This window comes from Manis javanica, chromosome 10 (assembly GCF_040802235.1).
Source record: "Manis javanica isolate MJ-LG chromosome 10, MJ_LKY, whole genome shotgun sequence".
Taxonomy (NCBI): domain Eukaryota; kingdom Metazoa; phylum Chordata; class Mammalia; order Pholidota; family Manidae; genus Manis; species Manis javanica.
The window spans coordinates 46,586,846-46,602,848 of record NC_133165.1 but is presented as its reverse complement, the minus strand read 5'-3'; the positions used below and the strand labels follow the sequence as shown (position 1 = coordinate 46,602,848).

At 53.4% G+C, this 16,003-nt stretch overlaps 2 protein-coding genes across 5 annotated transcripts; both read right to left on the bottom strand.

Annotated features, from left to right (window-relative positions):
* Nucleotides 1-1,655: 1,655 nt before the first annotated feature.
* On the bottom strand, nt 1,656-7,567 carry LAT (linker for activation of T cells). Its single transcript, XM_036992382.2, is given in 12 exon segments — nt 1,656-2,893; nt 3,054-3,148; nt 3,236-3,298; nt 3,451-3,513; nt 5,433-5,527; nt 5,599-5,668; nt 5,671-5,775; nt 5,867-5,931; nt 6,065-6,152; nt 6,411-6,445; nt 6,542-6,569; nt 6,758-7,567. Coding segments are annotated over 11 exon segments (804 nt in total). The 5' UTR covers nt 6,861-7,567; the 3' UTR covers nt 1,656-2,893; nt 3,054-3,059.
* A 145-nt stretch (nt 7,568-7,712) lies between these two features.
* Nucleotides 7,713-15,564, bottom strand: SPNS1 (SPNS lysolipid transporter 1, lysophospholipid). 4 transcript variants are annotated; one of them, XM_017677134.3, is made up of 13 exons: nt 15,407-15,564; nt 14,852-15,144; nt 14,691-14,756; nt 12,958-13,094; nt 11,674-11,825; nt 11,513-11,579; nt 10,553-10,698; nt 10,096-10,251; nt 9,594-9,783; nt 9,184-9,249; nt 8,811-8,909; nt 8,324-8,495; nt 7,713-8,057 (listed from the first exon to the last, which is right to left on the bottom strand). In XM_017677134.3, exons 2-13 carry the CDS (start codon nt 15,090-15,092, stop codon nt 7,963-7,965), a joined length of 1,587 nt encoding a protein of 528 aa, XP_017532623.3. In that variant the 5' UTR covers nt 15,093-15,144; nt 15,407-15,564; the 3' UTR covers nt 7,713-7,962. The 4 variants fall into 4 exon arrangements, with proteins under 4 accessions (XP_017532623.3, XP_017532624.1, XP_036848274.2 ...); XM_017677135.3 differs by having other exon boundaries at nt 14,852-15,056; nt 15,407-15,561; XM_036992379.2 differs by lacking the exon at nt 15,407-15,564 and adding an exon at nt 15,145-15,385 and having other exon boundaries at nt 14,852-15,056.
* Nucleotides 15,565-16,003: the final 439 nt, after the last annotated feature.

Genomic DNA, 16,003 nt, shown 5'->3' with positions numbered 1-16,003 from the left:
TCTAGAAAATTCTCTCACTTATCATTGAATCTACCTTTCTCCACCAGCAGACTTCAGGGAAAAAAAATCTATTTTTGCTCACCAGCTTCCATCTGCAGAGATTTCCCTCTACTGACCACCAATTGTGCAAAGAAACCCCAGCTCCAGCCCCATAGACCTCGTTGCCCTGACTTCTGTCCTACCTGGCTCATCAACTGGCTCAGCGACTGGTGGAAGCAAAACCACATCCTTTTGCTGGTCCAAAAAACGCAAATGGGAAGCTTCTTGGTGCTCAGGGATGCCCCACCCCCAGTCCACCAAGGTAAGGACCAGAGTCATGTTGGACTTCTCCATGCCTCCCAGCCCACCACCGACCTCTCACCACGTCCCTTGCTTCTACCTCCCAAACCCTCTCTCCACTGCCTCTACCACTTCTTGGGCTAGTCCACCACTTATTATTCCAACAGCCTCCTCACTGCTCCCACCTCAGGGACTTTGCATATGCCACTCCTAAGGCTCAAGTGCCATATGCAACCAACCAGCTAACACAGACATACCAATGACTCTCAGCCTGTTTACTCTGTCCTAAAGCTGCCCTGCCTCCCACCCTGACCCATTCTGCCTTTGGCCCTTGTCTTTCTTATTATGAGATTAGACATGTAAACACTTAAGAAAATCAGGTATCAAACATTTATTGCACATATTGAGGTCTTCCTGAACTCCTTCCCAACCATCCCACCCCCTCTGCCCTGCAGTTCTCACTCTCCGAATTTGGTATTCCTCATTTGATTGCTTATCTTGAGGTTCTTATATATATATATGTGTGTCTATCTCTAAACAATGTTTAATTTTCATTTTTAACATTATATAAATAAAAACTTGTTTTTTTCTCGCTCCATATTCTGTTGGTAATATGCATCTGAGTTATAGGCACTGTCCCAGAGCACTCATTTTGCCTGCTGTGGCGTATCCACGGCGTGGCTGGAGTTGCAGCCCACTCTCTTAATGATGGCCCCTGCTGTTTCCAGCTGTTGACCACTCAGTGCTGCTGAGCCTCTTGTACCCACCCCATTAGCTCGTGTGCTAGTTCGTCAGTTATTCCCAGGATTTTACTAGGTGAAGGGCACACTATCCTCAACATTACTGATGTTGCTAGGTTGTTCTCCAAGGTGTTTGTACCAATGTATCTTGCTGGTAAACTTTCTCTGTCCTTCAGCCAAGGCACAAAGGTGCCTCTGCCCTTTTTTATTTCCTCCAATAAAATTATTTAATTCCACCTGTTTATGTCTAGCTGGCATGACCCCCTCCCCACCTCTCGCCTTCAGTTCTCCAATGGGGCCTCTTACGAGCTTCCCTGTTTGGGGCAGCTGGCACTTTGTACAACACTCAGCGCAAGGATGTTGGCAGCAGTGACTATGGAGGCTAACAGCCACAGATGCAATCCGATTTGCCCCTCTGGCTGTGTACCTTCAGACAAATCACTTCTCCTCTCTAAGCCTGTTTCCTCACCTGTGAAATGGGGACACCCCAGCAACCAACAATAGGGGAGTGATGATGATTAAACAAGATGAGCATGGAAAACGTGCAGATGTTAAGAGAGAAAAGCTGTTATTTTACCTTTAGAGCCCAGAGGATGTTGACTTTGTGTATCACTCAGGACTACTTTGGTTACATGTAACAGAAACCCCAAGTCAAGCCAGTTGAAGAAAACTGGTAATTCATTGGCCCATATAACTGGGAAGTCTGAAGGGATGTTTCACTTCAGGTGTTACTGTATCCAGGAATTCTGACACCATCAGGAAGCTGGCCCTGCCCATCTCTGGGCCATTCTGTCTTCCATGTTGGCTTCATTTTCAGGCAGGCCCTGCAAGTGGGAACTCCAAAACTACATTCTTCTAGCTTACTAACTGCCAGAAATGAAACCAGCTTCTCCTTCGTCGCACTTTCTGCCCCAATCCCAGGGCTGGTCCTCATTGGCCCCAGTTAGGTCACATAACCACACCAGGGCCAATCACAATGACCAGGATATCTACCAAAAGCTGCCACTCAAAGTGTAGTTCTTAGAACGCCAGGATCAGCACCACTTGGGAGTTCCATGGAAATGCAGCATCTCAGGCCCCATCCCAGCCCTAATGAATCAGAGTCTGCTTTTTAGCAAGACCTCCAAGCAAGTCATCTGCACATGAAGAGTCAGAAAGTGTGCTGCACATCAACACTTATAGTTGCTTAGACAATTTTTAAGTTGTTTTATTGAGAACCACAAAAGGTAAGGGCAAAGAAAGCCCACTGAGGTTAAGTCCCCACCCCTTGTTCTGAAGTCAGAGAAACAGGCCAGCAGGGAACAGTCCTGCTGAGCCGTTCACACTGTGCCCAGTGCTTCCCCATGCCCTGCCCTCCCCTCATCGCAGCCACTGTTTCATGGACTCCCTCATGGGGAGATGCCTCTGAGCCCTAGAAATGCCTGCCTGGGTCAGATTTGCCTCACTCAGAAGATGACATGTCCTAGCCACCATTCACACAGTCATGGACACAGCACCTGGTCAGGACCCTCGGGAGCAGGAGGCCCCATGCAGGATGGAGACACACACACTCCCCTGCAGGCCTTCAAACACAGTCCACCCTCACCCTGACTCCCACCTGCTGGGCCCCCAAAGCCGAGAGCACTACAGACCATACTAGTCTTTCCTCTATTACAGAGTGGGGCTGAGGCCAGGGTAGCTCATTTCTCAGGCTGTGTCAGAAGATGCAGAGTGTTGGGGGTACACAGACTGGACCCCAAAGTGACAATAAGTTAGGGGGAAAATACTCAGGCTGTTGTCAGGCTGGGCCAGGGTGGGGTGCCAATGGAACCTCCCAGAGCCACTGCCCAATGCCCAGCTGGGCACTCCCAGGCAAGGACAGACATGGCCTCACTCTGAAACACAATAAGGGGAAGAGCTTAGGAGGTTAGTGGGAGTCAGAGGGGCCCCCAGAGTCAGAGAGGTTGGGGCTGAGATGGCAGAGAGGGATCGGGGAAGGAGGGCTTCAAGCGATAGGGGCAGGGCAGGGAGGTGCATGGCCCCTCACCCCCTCACCTAGCCTCAGTGAAGCTCCTGCAGATTCTCATAATCAGGAGCACCCTCTTCATCCTGTTCCTCCTCATCCTCCGCCTCCTGGGAACTTGGGGTGGCTGAGAGGGAGGAGACGTTGGTCTGCACTCACAAACGATCCCGCCAAAGGCAGCTCCCAGCTTCTGACCCCAGCCCCCACGGCTCACCAGGCTTGGTCCGAGCCACAGGCTGCAGCTCCTGGGACACATTCACATACTCCCGACTCCCATCTGCAGGGACAGGTGAGAAGGAGGGGCGGCCATACCAAAAGGTAGGCAGAAGGACACCCAGACAGAAGGTGAGAGAGCCACAGAGGACGTTGTCAGCACCCTCAGGTAGAGCATGGCCACACTGGAGGGGGCAGGGGACACCAGCCACTCACCCAGAGATGCGTCTGCATTCTCCTCACTCTCAGGAACGTTCACATAATCTTCCCCCGACTCCACTACAGGAAAGCACCAGAGCCCCCCAGCACCATTACTGAGAGCCGCTGAATACAGACACCCAGAGGCTCCCAACTCTGGCCACCAAAGACTTCTGACATAACCAGCACAAAATTTCCACACACAGACCCTCAGAGACCCTGTACACTTAGCCCCTGAAGGAGGCATAGCAGGTGCTCTGTACCAGCAGTGCTGGTGCCCTGGAAGCAAAGGCCGTGGGGATGGAGAAAAGTAGGTTGACTTGACCACAACTGGTTGGAGGGAACAGAATTGTGGGGGAGGAGAGACAGCAGACCCCAGCATGTCCCTCAAGTTGAGGAATAGGGACAGAGAGCCGCCCGGAGCAGTTGAGGCTGGGTGGTATGTGTGGACAGGGCTATGACACTCAGGACTGGGCTGAGTTAGGGGCTGGCCCCTCCTCAGCCAGGCCTGCCCTACCCACCACTCCCATTTTCATCCCTTCCCAGCACTTAATGCTATCGACAGTATCTTGTTCTTTCAGGTGTCTACTTGTTTCTCCATGAGGACATGGACAAGGCAGGCTTTAGAGCCAGACTGCCTAGGTTCAAATCTACTTCTAGCACTAATCGTGTCACCTCACACAAGCTACCCAACCTCTCAGCCTCAGTTTCCTCATTTGTGAAACAGTGAGTAACAGTTTCCACCTCATAAAGCTGCTGTGAGGACTGGAAAAGTAAATATAAAAATATTAAAATAGGGCCTGTCATACGGTAAGTGCTGCCAAGAGTCTGTTAATTAAATAAACCCTGCCATTGTACAGATGGGACAACTGAGGTACAGGAGGGGAAGGCAAGGGTTCAACAGCTCCTGGGAACTACAAGGTTTAATAAGTTAATATACACAGAACTCTTAGAAGGCATGCAGGAGGCCCTCAATAATGGCAGCTCTTTTTTTTTTTAGGCATTTGTGAAAATTTATCTATGATATGATGGATATTGTCCAACTGTACTTGAACCATCAGACAAATTAAAGCAGCCCATTTCTGGGATCTGTTCACATCCCATATGTTCTTTTAACCATAGATAGTCTATAGTCATGAGATTTTGGAGTGCTACAACTTGCACCCCTCCCAACTCCTGGTTGAGTTCCAACAGTACAGATCCGGTCAAATTCGTTGTCTCACTGTATGCACATGCCAGCCTAGACATCTCCCTCCTCATTCCTATGGCAAGTCCAGGAGACGGTGGGCTGGATGCAGAATGGCAGCTCTTTTATCATGATACCTTGTTAGCTGTTTTATCAGAGGCATCCAGTAAATATGATGAGTGAATGAGTGAATCAATGAAAAGCAACACTGGGGTAAATGGTCTGGAGCTCAGGAGAGTGGTGGTGAATTGGGAATCTGGACGGCAAATGAAGCCAGGGTGGAAAAGTAACTGCCCAGAGCAAATAGAGAAAGGAGAGTGACAGAAAACTGAAGATCATCAGACATTGAGGGGAACCTCTACCAGACAGGATGAGACCAAAGCTGCTCAAGGGAAACTGAGTCAGTGCAGTAAGCAGAAGAAAACTTCCAAAAAACTCAACCTATAATCAATATCCTTAAAGATTTTTAATGATATTATCACCACAAAACAAGAACAGGAGGTTAGGAAAAAGGAACATTCAGAGTTCAAGAAAGAACTTTCAGATGGGAGTAACAAAATAATAGAATCAAAAGATGAATCAAATCAAGGAACTCTCACAATAAAAGGAAAAGACAAAGAGGTGAGAAAGAGGAGAGAAAAAGTAAGAAAATCAGAAAATTAGAGCAGGAAGTCCACTACCTGAAGGACAGAAGTCCTAGAAAGAGAGAAGAGAGAAAACAGAGGGATCACAAGCATCAAAGAATTAGTAGGAGACAGAAATGCAGATGGGCTGCAGCATGGGGTTGGGGGGAGGTCAGAAAGGGCCAACTCACTGGAGAAGGCGCTGTCTCGGAGGCCAGGGTTGCTGGGCACAGGAGCTACTGGGACCACAGTGCCAGTGGCTGGGGCACTGTCAGGAAGCACCTCCCTGAGGGGAAGCCAAGGGACAGTGAGCAAGGAGCCCGGGCCTCAGCCCTCACCTCCCACCTGCCCACTCACAAGTAGCCCTCGTTGGGATAGTCTTCCTCTTCCTCATCCTCATCCTCATCCTCACAGGCTGGCTCTGGGGTAACAACACAGGGGTAAGCAGAGCCTGGGACAGGCCCCAGCTCCCCATAGCCAGGGTACCCAGGGTCCTAGACGCACCCTCGTTCTCGTAGCTTGCCACACTGTTGGCTTCGGAGAGAAAGCAAGGGGGAGACTGAGTCAGCTCAGATGGGGCCTAGACTCTACTGAGCCCCAGTCCCTGAGCCTTGCCCAAACTTACCACAATCTGAGTCCTGCCGGGAAGATGGCATGCGGTAGGAGCTCCCAGGGGGCTGTGGGGATCTCCTGGGAGTCAAAAGTCAGAGGTCAAGCTGGGGTATGGCTTTGGGAGAAGAAGGGTTGCAACAAGGAAAAAGTCCCCTAGTCTGAGGAAGTGAAGGAGTACAGAGGGTGACTTGGAGGGCAAGAGCCTACTTACAGGATAGGGAGCAGGTCTGGCTGGCTCAGGGGTGGGTAGGAGGTAACAGGTGGGTAGGAAGTAGCTGGTGGCCAGGGAGCGAGTGTGGCTGAGGACACAGGATCAAGCTGAAGAATGACTGCAGACATCATGCCCCTTCCCTCATCAACACCTCGAAGGGGCAGACTAACCTCCTGTAAGCCCTATGCTCTGAGGCCTGAGGGCACACAACTCCCTCCCCATCCCCAGCTCAGGCCAAGGCCATGTGGGCAGCCCCAGGGGTTAAAGTGAACAAAGGGACATGCTCTCCCACCAGCCAGGGGACCCTCTCCCTTACACTGAGGGAGGAAACCCTCCATGTACTCACGAGGCTGTTTGATCAGGATGCTACTTGGGGCCAAACTGGCAGGAGAGACACAGCTTGGGTAAGGAGGCAGGAAAGGCCCCATCCCAGTGACCCAGGGCCCACCCCCAGAGGGGTATCAGGGTCAGACTCACCTATCAGAGGCGGCACTGTCATATGAACCTGGAGAAGAGAGAGCTGATGAGGCAGGAAAAGGCGGTGAGGAGGGGAGAGGGTGATGCAGTCCAGGGCTCTTACCATCTCCGCATGCAGGACAGCATTAGGGACAGTTAAGGAATAAGGGATTGGGGAGGGGACTGAGAACCCCTGTAGCTACATCCAAGCTGGTCACCCGGCCAGCTCCCACTCACTTGGCAGCTCTCGGCAACGCACACACAGAGCCATCAGCAACACAGCCAAGAGAGGCAGCAGTAGGAGGCCCAGCATGTAGGGGATCAGGATGGCCACCTCCATCTGCAAGAGAGCCTGGGCCAGGCCTGGCTGCTCACCACACACCCCTCAAAGGCAGAGATGCAGCAGGGTGAGGACTGGGCCAGCAGGGGTGCAGAGGCCCAACAGGTACCAGCACCCTCCTTGGGGGCTCTGTGAATCCTCTTCTCTTGCTGAGTGGGGGTCAGTGCTGGCTCTGGAAGACACTTGATCCCAAGGCAGTCAATCCAGGGCCTGTGCTAGGCTCTGGGGCACCAACCACCACTGTGTGGACCCAGCGCCCCCACCCTACCTGCCCCTCAGCGCCTGCCTCTCCTCGGCGCCTGCCTGCCTGTGGCAGGAAGCTGTGGTGAGGCTGGGTGAGGGCAGGAAATCATCGGGCTCCTCAGTAGGCTGTACCCGCCCCCTTCCCACCCCCACCCAGCCAGTGGGGAGGGGGAAGAGGCCTGAGGAGCCACCCCCAGGCCCTCAAGAAGGGTCTGCTGGCCTTCAGGACGAGGGGCAACTCACACCCGTGAGAGGAGGGAAAGACGCTTGCTAGCCAGTAGCTATAGCCTCCACAGCAGTAGCTCAAGAAGGCAGCAAGGAGGGAGGCACGGACACTGGGAATTCCAAGGGGCACAGAGCAGCGCCCATTGCCACCTGACCTTGGCCTGCAAAGAGGGGCGGGTTCTAGGGGAAACATGGGCATGACTCACAGTCCCACTGAGCTAACTCACTCCACGCTCTCATAGACCCTTCCCAGAAGTGCAGGGATTGGCCCAAGGCCTCACAAGAGTGACCCTACAGCCCTGGGGAAGCCCAGGGCTGGGGAGGGCCCATCCCTGCAGTTCAGAGGTCAGTAGCACCCAGAGAGACTCAAGCAGGCACTTGGGGTCTGGCTACAAATTTTATTCAGTTACAAATAGCACCAAGCCCCTAGGGCTGGCTCCAGCGGAGGGGGATCCCCACCCTGGGCCTTCCAGCCCCCCACCCTGGCTGCCCATGTAGTGTGTGGGAGTTGGAACATGATCCACGGTCCCTCCTAGAAGCCAGGCCAGGCCAAGTGTTTGGGCCTGGACCTCCTGGGGTGGGCCCAGGGCCAGCTGTGGTAGGTGTGCAGGTCAGCAAGCGTGGCCGTGGCCCGTCAGATAAGCACACTGGACACGGGGACCCGGGTGGAGCGGCCTCGTTGGGGCACCACAATACGGTCATCTGTGGGTTCTGCCTCATGCAACAGACCTGCCGGGGAGGGGACAGGGCCAGGCTGGATGGACAGGCCACACAAAGCCAGGAAGGGGACAGCCAGTGGGGACTGCCCGGGGCAGCATGGCCATGGGAGCTGTGAACACAGCTGAGCCCCAGTTGGGGGAACAGGCATACCCAAAGCTGAAGGAGGGGGCAGGCAGGCCAAGAGGTGCCAGGCACCCAGGACTGGGCAGAGGGACGGAGGCACAGCAGGGGTATTGTCAAGGAGCCACAGACAGACAGAGGGAGGCCTGACTGACCCTGCACATGCAGCTGGGCCCGCCGACGGTCACCCTCAATGAAGATGGCGGAGCCCAGGAAGGCTGCGCCACCGAGAGCCCCGATGAAGGCGCAGAGCATGAGCGAGAACTGCAGAGCCCGGAACTCGGACAAGAAGGATGGGGGCCAGCCCCGGCGGAGGCGGTCGGAGATCTGTGGGGAGATGAGGAAACAGAAACCAGGAGAGTGAGTCACAGAGAGAGCCCCAAACTCCAGAAAAACAAAGAAGCTGGAAGCCGGGAAGGAAGGATGTCTGGACCGTGAGGGTGAGCTCCATGGCCTCACCAGGGAATCTGCAAAGACAAAAATCCTTCCCATCTAGCTGAGGATCCAAGGTGAGGGGTGCTTGGCATAGAGGACAAGGACACCTTGCAACGCGGTCCAGGATCAGGACTCTGTCACCAGCCAGTGCTGGGAACACAGGGCCCCCGAGCCCCAGCCCAGACCCAGCCAACGGGCAGCACTCACCAGGCCAATGAGGTAGGGACTCCCAGCATCACCCAGCAGGTGGGACAGCACAATCTGGAAGGCCTCAGCAGTGGAGCGTCGTGTAGGGATCACCACGTACTGGGGGGAGAAGGGGCAGGAAGCAGAGGGGGAGGACAGGGCCAAGGCTCAGCTGAGGCTGAGGTCAGAGATAAACCCCAGTTCTGAGGTGTGAGTGGGGTGAAGGGCAGGGTAGGCCCAGACTACAGGCCTGTCTGGGCTACACTCTGAAATTGTTATGGGGCTGGGTTTTAAAGAAGGGGTAAAGGCTACAATTCAAGCAAGTGAGGCCCCCTGCCCCCTCTCCCTGCTCCCATCAACCTCTGGGCTAACCTGGAACAGCCCACTTACTCACCAGCAGAATATCAGCCACAATGGCCCAGTTCATGGACAGCAGTGTCTCTCCAATAAAAATGAAAACCTGGAGGGTGGAAAGTGGGGTCCCAAGGGGCAGGGGGGTTGGTCTCATTACAAGAAGAGTAAACACACAGAAGGTATACCATGTACCAGACCCATCTATTAACTCATTTAATCCTCAAAACACCTCCATGAGACAGGCTATTATTCCCATTTTAAAGATGATGAAACTGAGCACACACAGGTTAAGTCACTTTCCCTATAAACACAGCTGGGAAGGGCAAGAGCTGAGATTCAAGACAAGGTATTCCCACTCCAAAGTCAGCTCTGAACAACTATACTGGCCCAGTACACCATTACTCTACCCTGGACCCAGAACACCCACTTTGACACCTGCTAGCTACTCACATAGGTGGCCACAATGCTACCACGGGCACAGGCAAGGGACAGGAAGAGGAAGGGCGCAGAGCCCAGGAGGCCAGCAGCACAGACCAGTGGGTCAGCCCGGGGATTGGAGCGGCGGAGGCGGCGGCTAATCTCCACGCCCAGGCCCACACCAAGGACCCCAGTCAGGCAGGTGATGAGCCCAAAGAGGAGGCTGGGGACAAGGCAGTGGGAAGAGGGGCTGGTATCTCTGCCTGCAAAGCTCCCTAGCCCTCCCCTCCATGGCCTGGAGAGGAAGACGGTCCATCCCAGCTGCCCTCACAACCCAGGCCTATCCAGGCGCAGCACCCAGAGGAAGGCATTATCCCACCACCTAGTTCCCAGACCAGGAGCCTGGGACTCTGGGCAAGGAAGTAGCTTGTGGAGTCAGGATTCAAACTCTCCTTTCCCAAGTCTGAATCACAGACTCTCTTCACTCCATCCCCTGCCACCTGCAGACCACCCAACCCAGCCCCAATCTGGGTACCTGTCAGAGGAAGAGCAGGACTCTCCAGGAAGGCAGGGTGGGGTCTCCCCCAAGACCACACGGGAGCGCAGCAAGAATGCAGGAGCCCAGAGAGCTAAGGAGCCCGTGACAAAGGCCACAGCAGTGAAGCCGAGGGAAGACAGGATGAAACTAGCACTGCAGACAGTTGGAAGGGAGAAAGTCACACTCCACTGAGTTGTCTAAACACAGGATCTGTGTTCTCCCTCCCTGCTTTATTATAGTAAGCTCAGGGCACTGGGTGTGAGGCTTTCCTGGCTCCCAGGATCTGGGCCTGTAATTTAAGCAGCTGTCACAAGGGGGGCAGTGGTGACTGAGTTCCTGGCCTTGTGGTAGGGCCAGCCCCAAGAAAAGAAAGACCACCCCCAAAAATCTTAAACTAGAAGTTAGGCCCTCCCTGGAGTCCTCAGATGATGGGTCAGAATGTAACTAAACTCACTTTCTTGCCAGAGCCCTCAGATCTGCCCACCATGAGGTGGGGTTCAGTGGTGGTGAGTCTGAATGGCGCTCCACAGCTCCCCTTGGTGGCTCCCGTACTACCAGGAACAGCAGCAGAACAGCCACCACTCCTAAACCTGGTGTCACCTGGGGAAGGAGTGGGATTGAGGACAGGCACAGGCAGTGACCTCAATCCTACGGGCTAGAAGAAAGTGAAGGTGTATAAAGGCAGCTCAGGCCCCAGCCTCAAAACACCCTGGCAAGTTCCTGCTCAGGGAAGCTGACCCTGCACCTGGAGGGAGGGGCAACTGCCACTAGGGGCTCCCTGCTTCGGCAAGCCTAACTGCCCCCTCTCAAATGAGGGTAACAGTGCCCTCATTTTCTTTGGGGAAGCCATGTCCCCCATTTCTCTCAATCCATGTGGTTCAAATAGGACAGGGGCTTGTAGCCAGGCTTGGCCAACAAGAATAGTGTTAACCTCCCTGGCCTCAGTGATTGATTCAATGACAGGCATGTGACCCACATTCATCTCATCAGACACCATCCAGGACTATGCTCTAGGATCCAGGGTGCTGAAGTTTCTAAATGGGAAGATAAATATGTGGAGCCTTAACTTGCTTGCAAATGACATAAACACATAGGAAAGTAGAGCTGAGAAAAGGATGATGAAATTCCTGTGACAGTGTGGGGGAACCCTGGATCCAGATTTACCTGAAGCTCACCCTGGGATTTTTCCATTATGGGAGTCAATACAGTCCCATTTGGGGGCTTACAGTTTTACAAGGGGCTTCTGTCACCTGCAACCAAGAGTTCTGTGTAGCATATGGCTTTGTGGTAAGGGCAGCTGGGCTTCCTGCAGGTTTGACAGAATAAGCTACCTTCAAAACGGGGTGTCTGAAGATAGGAACTGGGGAATAGTGAAAACATTGCTGACCTTCCCCCAGGCTGTGCCCAGACTCACCCTCAAAGCCCAGTGCCAGTCCCCAGCCACATCCTTCACTTTGGAGCCTGCAATGTAACCCAGACCACTGGGGGAAGAGGATGGGAGAGGAGAGGGAGAGCTGTCACTCCTGCACCACTCCAGGCCCTTCTGCTTTCCCGCCAGGCCCAAAGCCCACTCACCTGCCCACTGGGATGGCAAAGTAAAACACACTGAGCATCCGGCTTCGATGGTCTGCCACGAAGAGGTCAGCGATGAGAGTGGGTGCGATGGTGGAGTAACTGGCCTCCCCGACCCCCACCAGGCCCCGGGTCAGGAGGAGTAGCCAGAATCGCTGGGGAATGAGACATAGGGAGGTGGCATCCTGCCCTGCAGCCAGCCTCCTGGCCTAACTCACCAACCAGCTCATGAGAGGTGGCAGGGATGATGGGAGAGGCCTGGGTTTTAGAATCAGACAGACCTGAGCTTGAATCCTGGCTCCACTACTTACTAGCTGTGACCTTGAGAAAACAACTTAATCTCTCTGAGCCTCAGTTTCCTCATCTGCAAAAGGGGGATAACAATAACTTATTCACATAACTACTATGAGGATTGGATAATAAAAAGTCTATTCATTACCTTACACCCAGTAAGTGCAAAATACATTTAATTTCTACCTTACCCACCCCACCCAAGACATCCCAAAAGTAAGTAATGATCTTAGGTGGGAATTTATCTGTCTACCAAAGACCTAGAAGCTAAGGACAGGGTATGGTCACCCAAGGAGAATATGTAGTGCCTGGAGCAGAGGACAGGATTCCAGGCCACAGGGTGAAAACAGACAGAGGAGGTTTCAAAGGAGCAAAGAAGCGACAGCCAGAAATGCAGGAGGAAAGCCAGAAGAGTGGTGTCAGAAGTTAGAAGAGAGTTTTCAGAAGGAAGAGGTGGGTCAATAGAGCCAGAGGCTCCCAGGAGATCTAGTGAGAACAGGAGTAGGAAGGAGGAGCCACATTTAACAACCAGGTCACTGTTAACTTTGGCAATGGAATAGTTGGGGGCATGTCAGGGGCAGTGCTCAAGGGGTAAGAGGGAAAAGAGGAAGTACAGGCAAAGTGAGCCTCCCTTGGCTGCTCCTTCACCCAGATTGGAGCTATGTCAAGGGGGCCTTCGGCAAAGTCTGACTAGAAACAAGGAGGGGAAGAGACGGCAGTCCAGGTAAGGTCTTTTCCATGGCAGAGAAACCTAAGTGTTTGGTGTGGACTGGAAGGAGTCAACAGTCAGGGGAAAGGGGACAGAGGAGGTTCTGGAAGAAAAGGGGAGAGGGTAGGATGGGCAGATTAACTCAGGCAAGCAGGGGTATAAGATGGCATGGACCAAGGGAACTGCTGAAATTCCCCAGGCCAAGTCTGCAATGATTCCAGAGAGCAGCAGCAAAAATTGATGGGGGACTTGGGGGTGCTAGAAGCAGAACTAGCATGGGGCCTCACCTCTCTGGGGATGAAGGATGACCCCAGTGTCACCAGGGACCAGAAGGCAATGCCCCCGCACATGAGATACTTCCGATTGTACCTGTCACCCAGGTAGCCAAACACGGGTGCCAACACCATGTAACTGGAGATGAACACTGGGGGGGAAGCAGAGAGTCACACCCAGCCCCAGCACCCCCACCCCACCCCCACCCCAGTTCGGGGATGGCTGGGCGGGGACAGGAATAACCCCCAACCCTGAAACCAAGAGAGCTTCCTGCCAGGGTTAGTCCAACTCCAACCTCAACTTCTTTCAAACCTTCCAGTGTAGAAATGGAATGGCCCACCTGACCCGTCACTTCCTCCATCCAGCTGAGAAATTCCAAAGTTCACACTAGAGCCCAAATGGACTATCTGATGTAATCCCTCCCAACCTCATGCTCACCCACTTTCCCTTCTCTGCACCCTAGTGGCCCAATTGCCAAGCTCAATACCATGTTATGGTTTGTGGCACCTGCTATCTTCTCTATCCAGAACATTCTCTTATCTCCTGAGGTTCACAGGGCTTAGTTTCTCCAGGTTCTAGCTCAGACACCTTCCCAACCACCAGACATCCAGCCTCTATCACATTTACTGTTTTCTTTTACATAACACTTATTCCTATGGGAAATTGTCTCATTATTAGTTTAGGTTTTTATGGACTGCTGCCCTCTCATGTACAGTAGAATGTCAGCTCGATGAAGACAAGCCCTTTGCCTGTACTGGCCATGACTGTGCTTCCATCACTGACACATGGCCTGCATGAAGTAGGTGCTAGATAAACATATATGGAATGAGAAAGTGAATGGAGCTACTGAGAAAGCCTTGCTTCTTCTCTAACCCACCAACTCTTTGGAGCTTTGCAGACCTTGACCTATAATCCCATTCCCATTCCTCTAGACTTTGCCTTAACAACCTCCAGTTCCTTATTGGCCTGGAATGGAGCAAAGAATAGTGCAAGACCTGTTTTCAGATTCCTCTTCTGCCTCTGACTTGTGTGACTCTGGGCAAGTCTTACTTAACTCTTCTCCAAGCCTCAGTTTCTTTATAAAAATGTAGATAATACTTACTTTCTCTATAAAACAAGAATAATAACACCTATTCCTTGGCTGATGGAAGGATTAGAACTTAACTAAGTTCTATGTATGTTATCACCTCTTCCTCCAGAGCCTGGTACATAACAGGTGCTCAGAAACATTCACTAAATGAATGAAGGAGAGAGTGAAAGGAAAGAGGACTTGGCCCCAGCTTTGTCTCTCCCACAAATCCCGAAATTCTGAACAAGTAAAATTCACCTCTCCCCATTCCAGACACCCTCTTCTGCTGTTATTTACTGGGTGCCTACCATGTTCCCAAACATGTATGATGCACTTCACAGGCATCATCTCATCTAATCCTCACATCAGCCCTATGAGGTGATCATCAGAGTTACTAGTAGTTCCATCTCACTCACAAGGAAAGTGAGGCTTAGAGAGGTTGAGCACCTTGCCTACCATCATACTGAGTAAGTGGGAAGCTGATTTAAACCCAGGTCTGTCTTACACTAAAGGGACTCCCTCTTTAAATGTGGTACCCTAACTGAACAGGACAGCCCCAGAGTAGAATCAGGACCATCTCCTCCCCTAGCTCTGGCCACGATATGTCCAGCAATGAGGCCCAACTAGAGTAGAAAAGGAAGAAAAGCTGCTGTGTGCCCAAGAGGGGCCTCCACTCACCAGTCTGGATGAGGCCGGAGCTACTATCTCCAATATCAAAGAACTGCTCGATGTCCGGAAGGACGCCTGGGAAGAACACTCGGGATGGGCTCAGCAAGGCAGCCCCACCTTCGGGTCCCCACTCCCTTCCCCTTGTCAAACTTCCTCCTAGAGGTTAGTACCAGCCACGGTGAAACGGTCCATGTAGTTGAGGAGGTTGATGTAGCACAGCACAGCCACTATGAGAGCCGAACGGCCCGAGGACAAGCCAGTGATGCGCTGCAGCCCCTCCGGGTCCAGGACCTCGGAATCCTCGGACTTCGTGTTCCCCATGGACCCCGGTAACCCCGGGGTGCCGGGCACTGGCCCGTCGTCCGTGTCATCTGCCTGGCTGAGGAAGGGCGCGGTGTCGGACCCGGACATGGTCCCCGCAGGCCGCGCCCCGCCCGCGCTCCGGTCCCACCGACGATCCTACCTGCGAGGGGAGGAGGCTGGAGGAAGGAGGATGGAGGAAACCCAGGCGAGGGAGGTGCGCCCAGAAATCGGTGGGAGCTTGCCCCGAATCATAAAGCACGGCTGGATGGAATCCGGGCCCTGTCATACCTCCCGTCCCATACATACCGTACCGGCAGACACACCGCGCAAAGGGGATAGTGGAATGTGGGTGACACGTCGGGGACAGAAACGGGTTGAGGAGAGCCCGATCCCCGCCCCCCGAGGTTGAGGCCACCCCTCACCCCAGGTAGAAGCCTCCTAGACGCGCTGTAGCTCAACTGCGGAGCAGCACCGCGGCCGCCGCCATGCTGTTTTAGAACCCGTCATGTGATGCGGCAGCCGGGAGCGCAGACACCGCCGCGGTCGATCTCTCGGTACGTGACCTGTCGCCAGACTACGGAAGCCGCCGCGGACTGCCACCAAGCCCCTCCCGCCTCTCCGCGAGCTCCCATGTCACGTGACTGCCGTCCGGTCGTCAGGGTAACCAGAGAAGCATCCCAGGCCCAGCGCCTCAGCCTGCTGCGTTCCCGCCGAGGCCGCCAACCTGAAAGGGTGTTTCCGTGAACAGATGAATCTCCCCACCCCCTGAATCTCAGCTTCTTCATCTGCAACCCCACTTGGAAGCCTCTGAGCAAACAAGAGCAAACGATTTAATGGAATCTTAAGTTGTTACGAAAGTAATAAATATCTAGAAATGCCAACGAAGAGCTCTCGCTCTCGGTAATTATTTCTCTCTTCCTCAGTGTATGGCTTGGGCCTCATACATGCTCAGAAAGGGTTGAATGCATGAATGGTGAACAGCGACCTCCAGACCTGGCCCCTCGCACGGATCCCCCAAC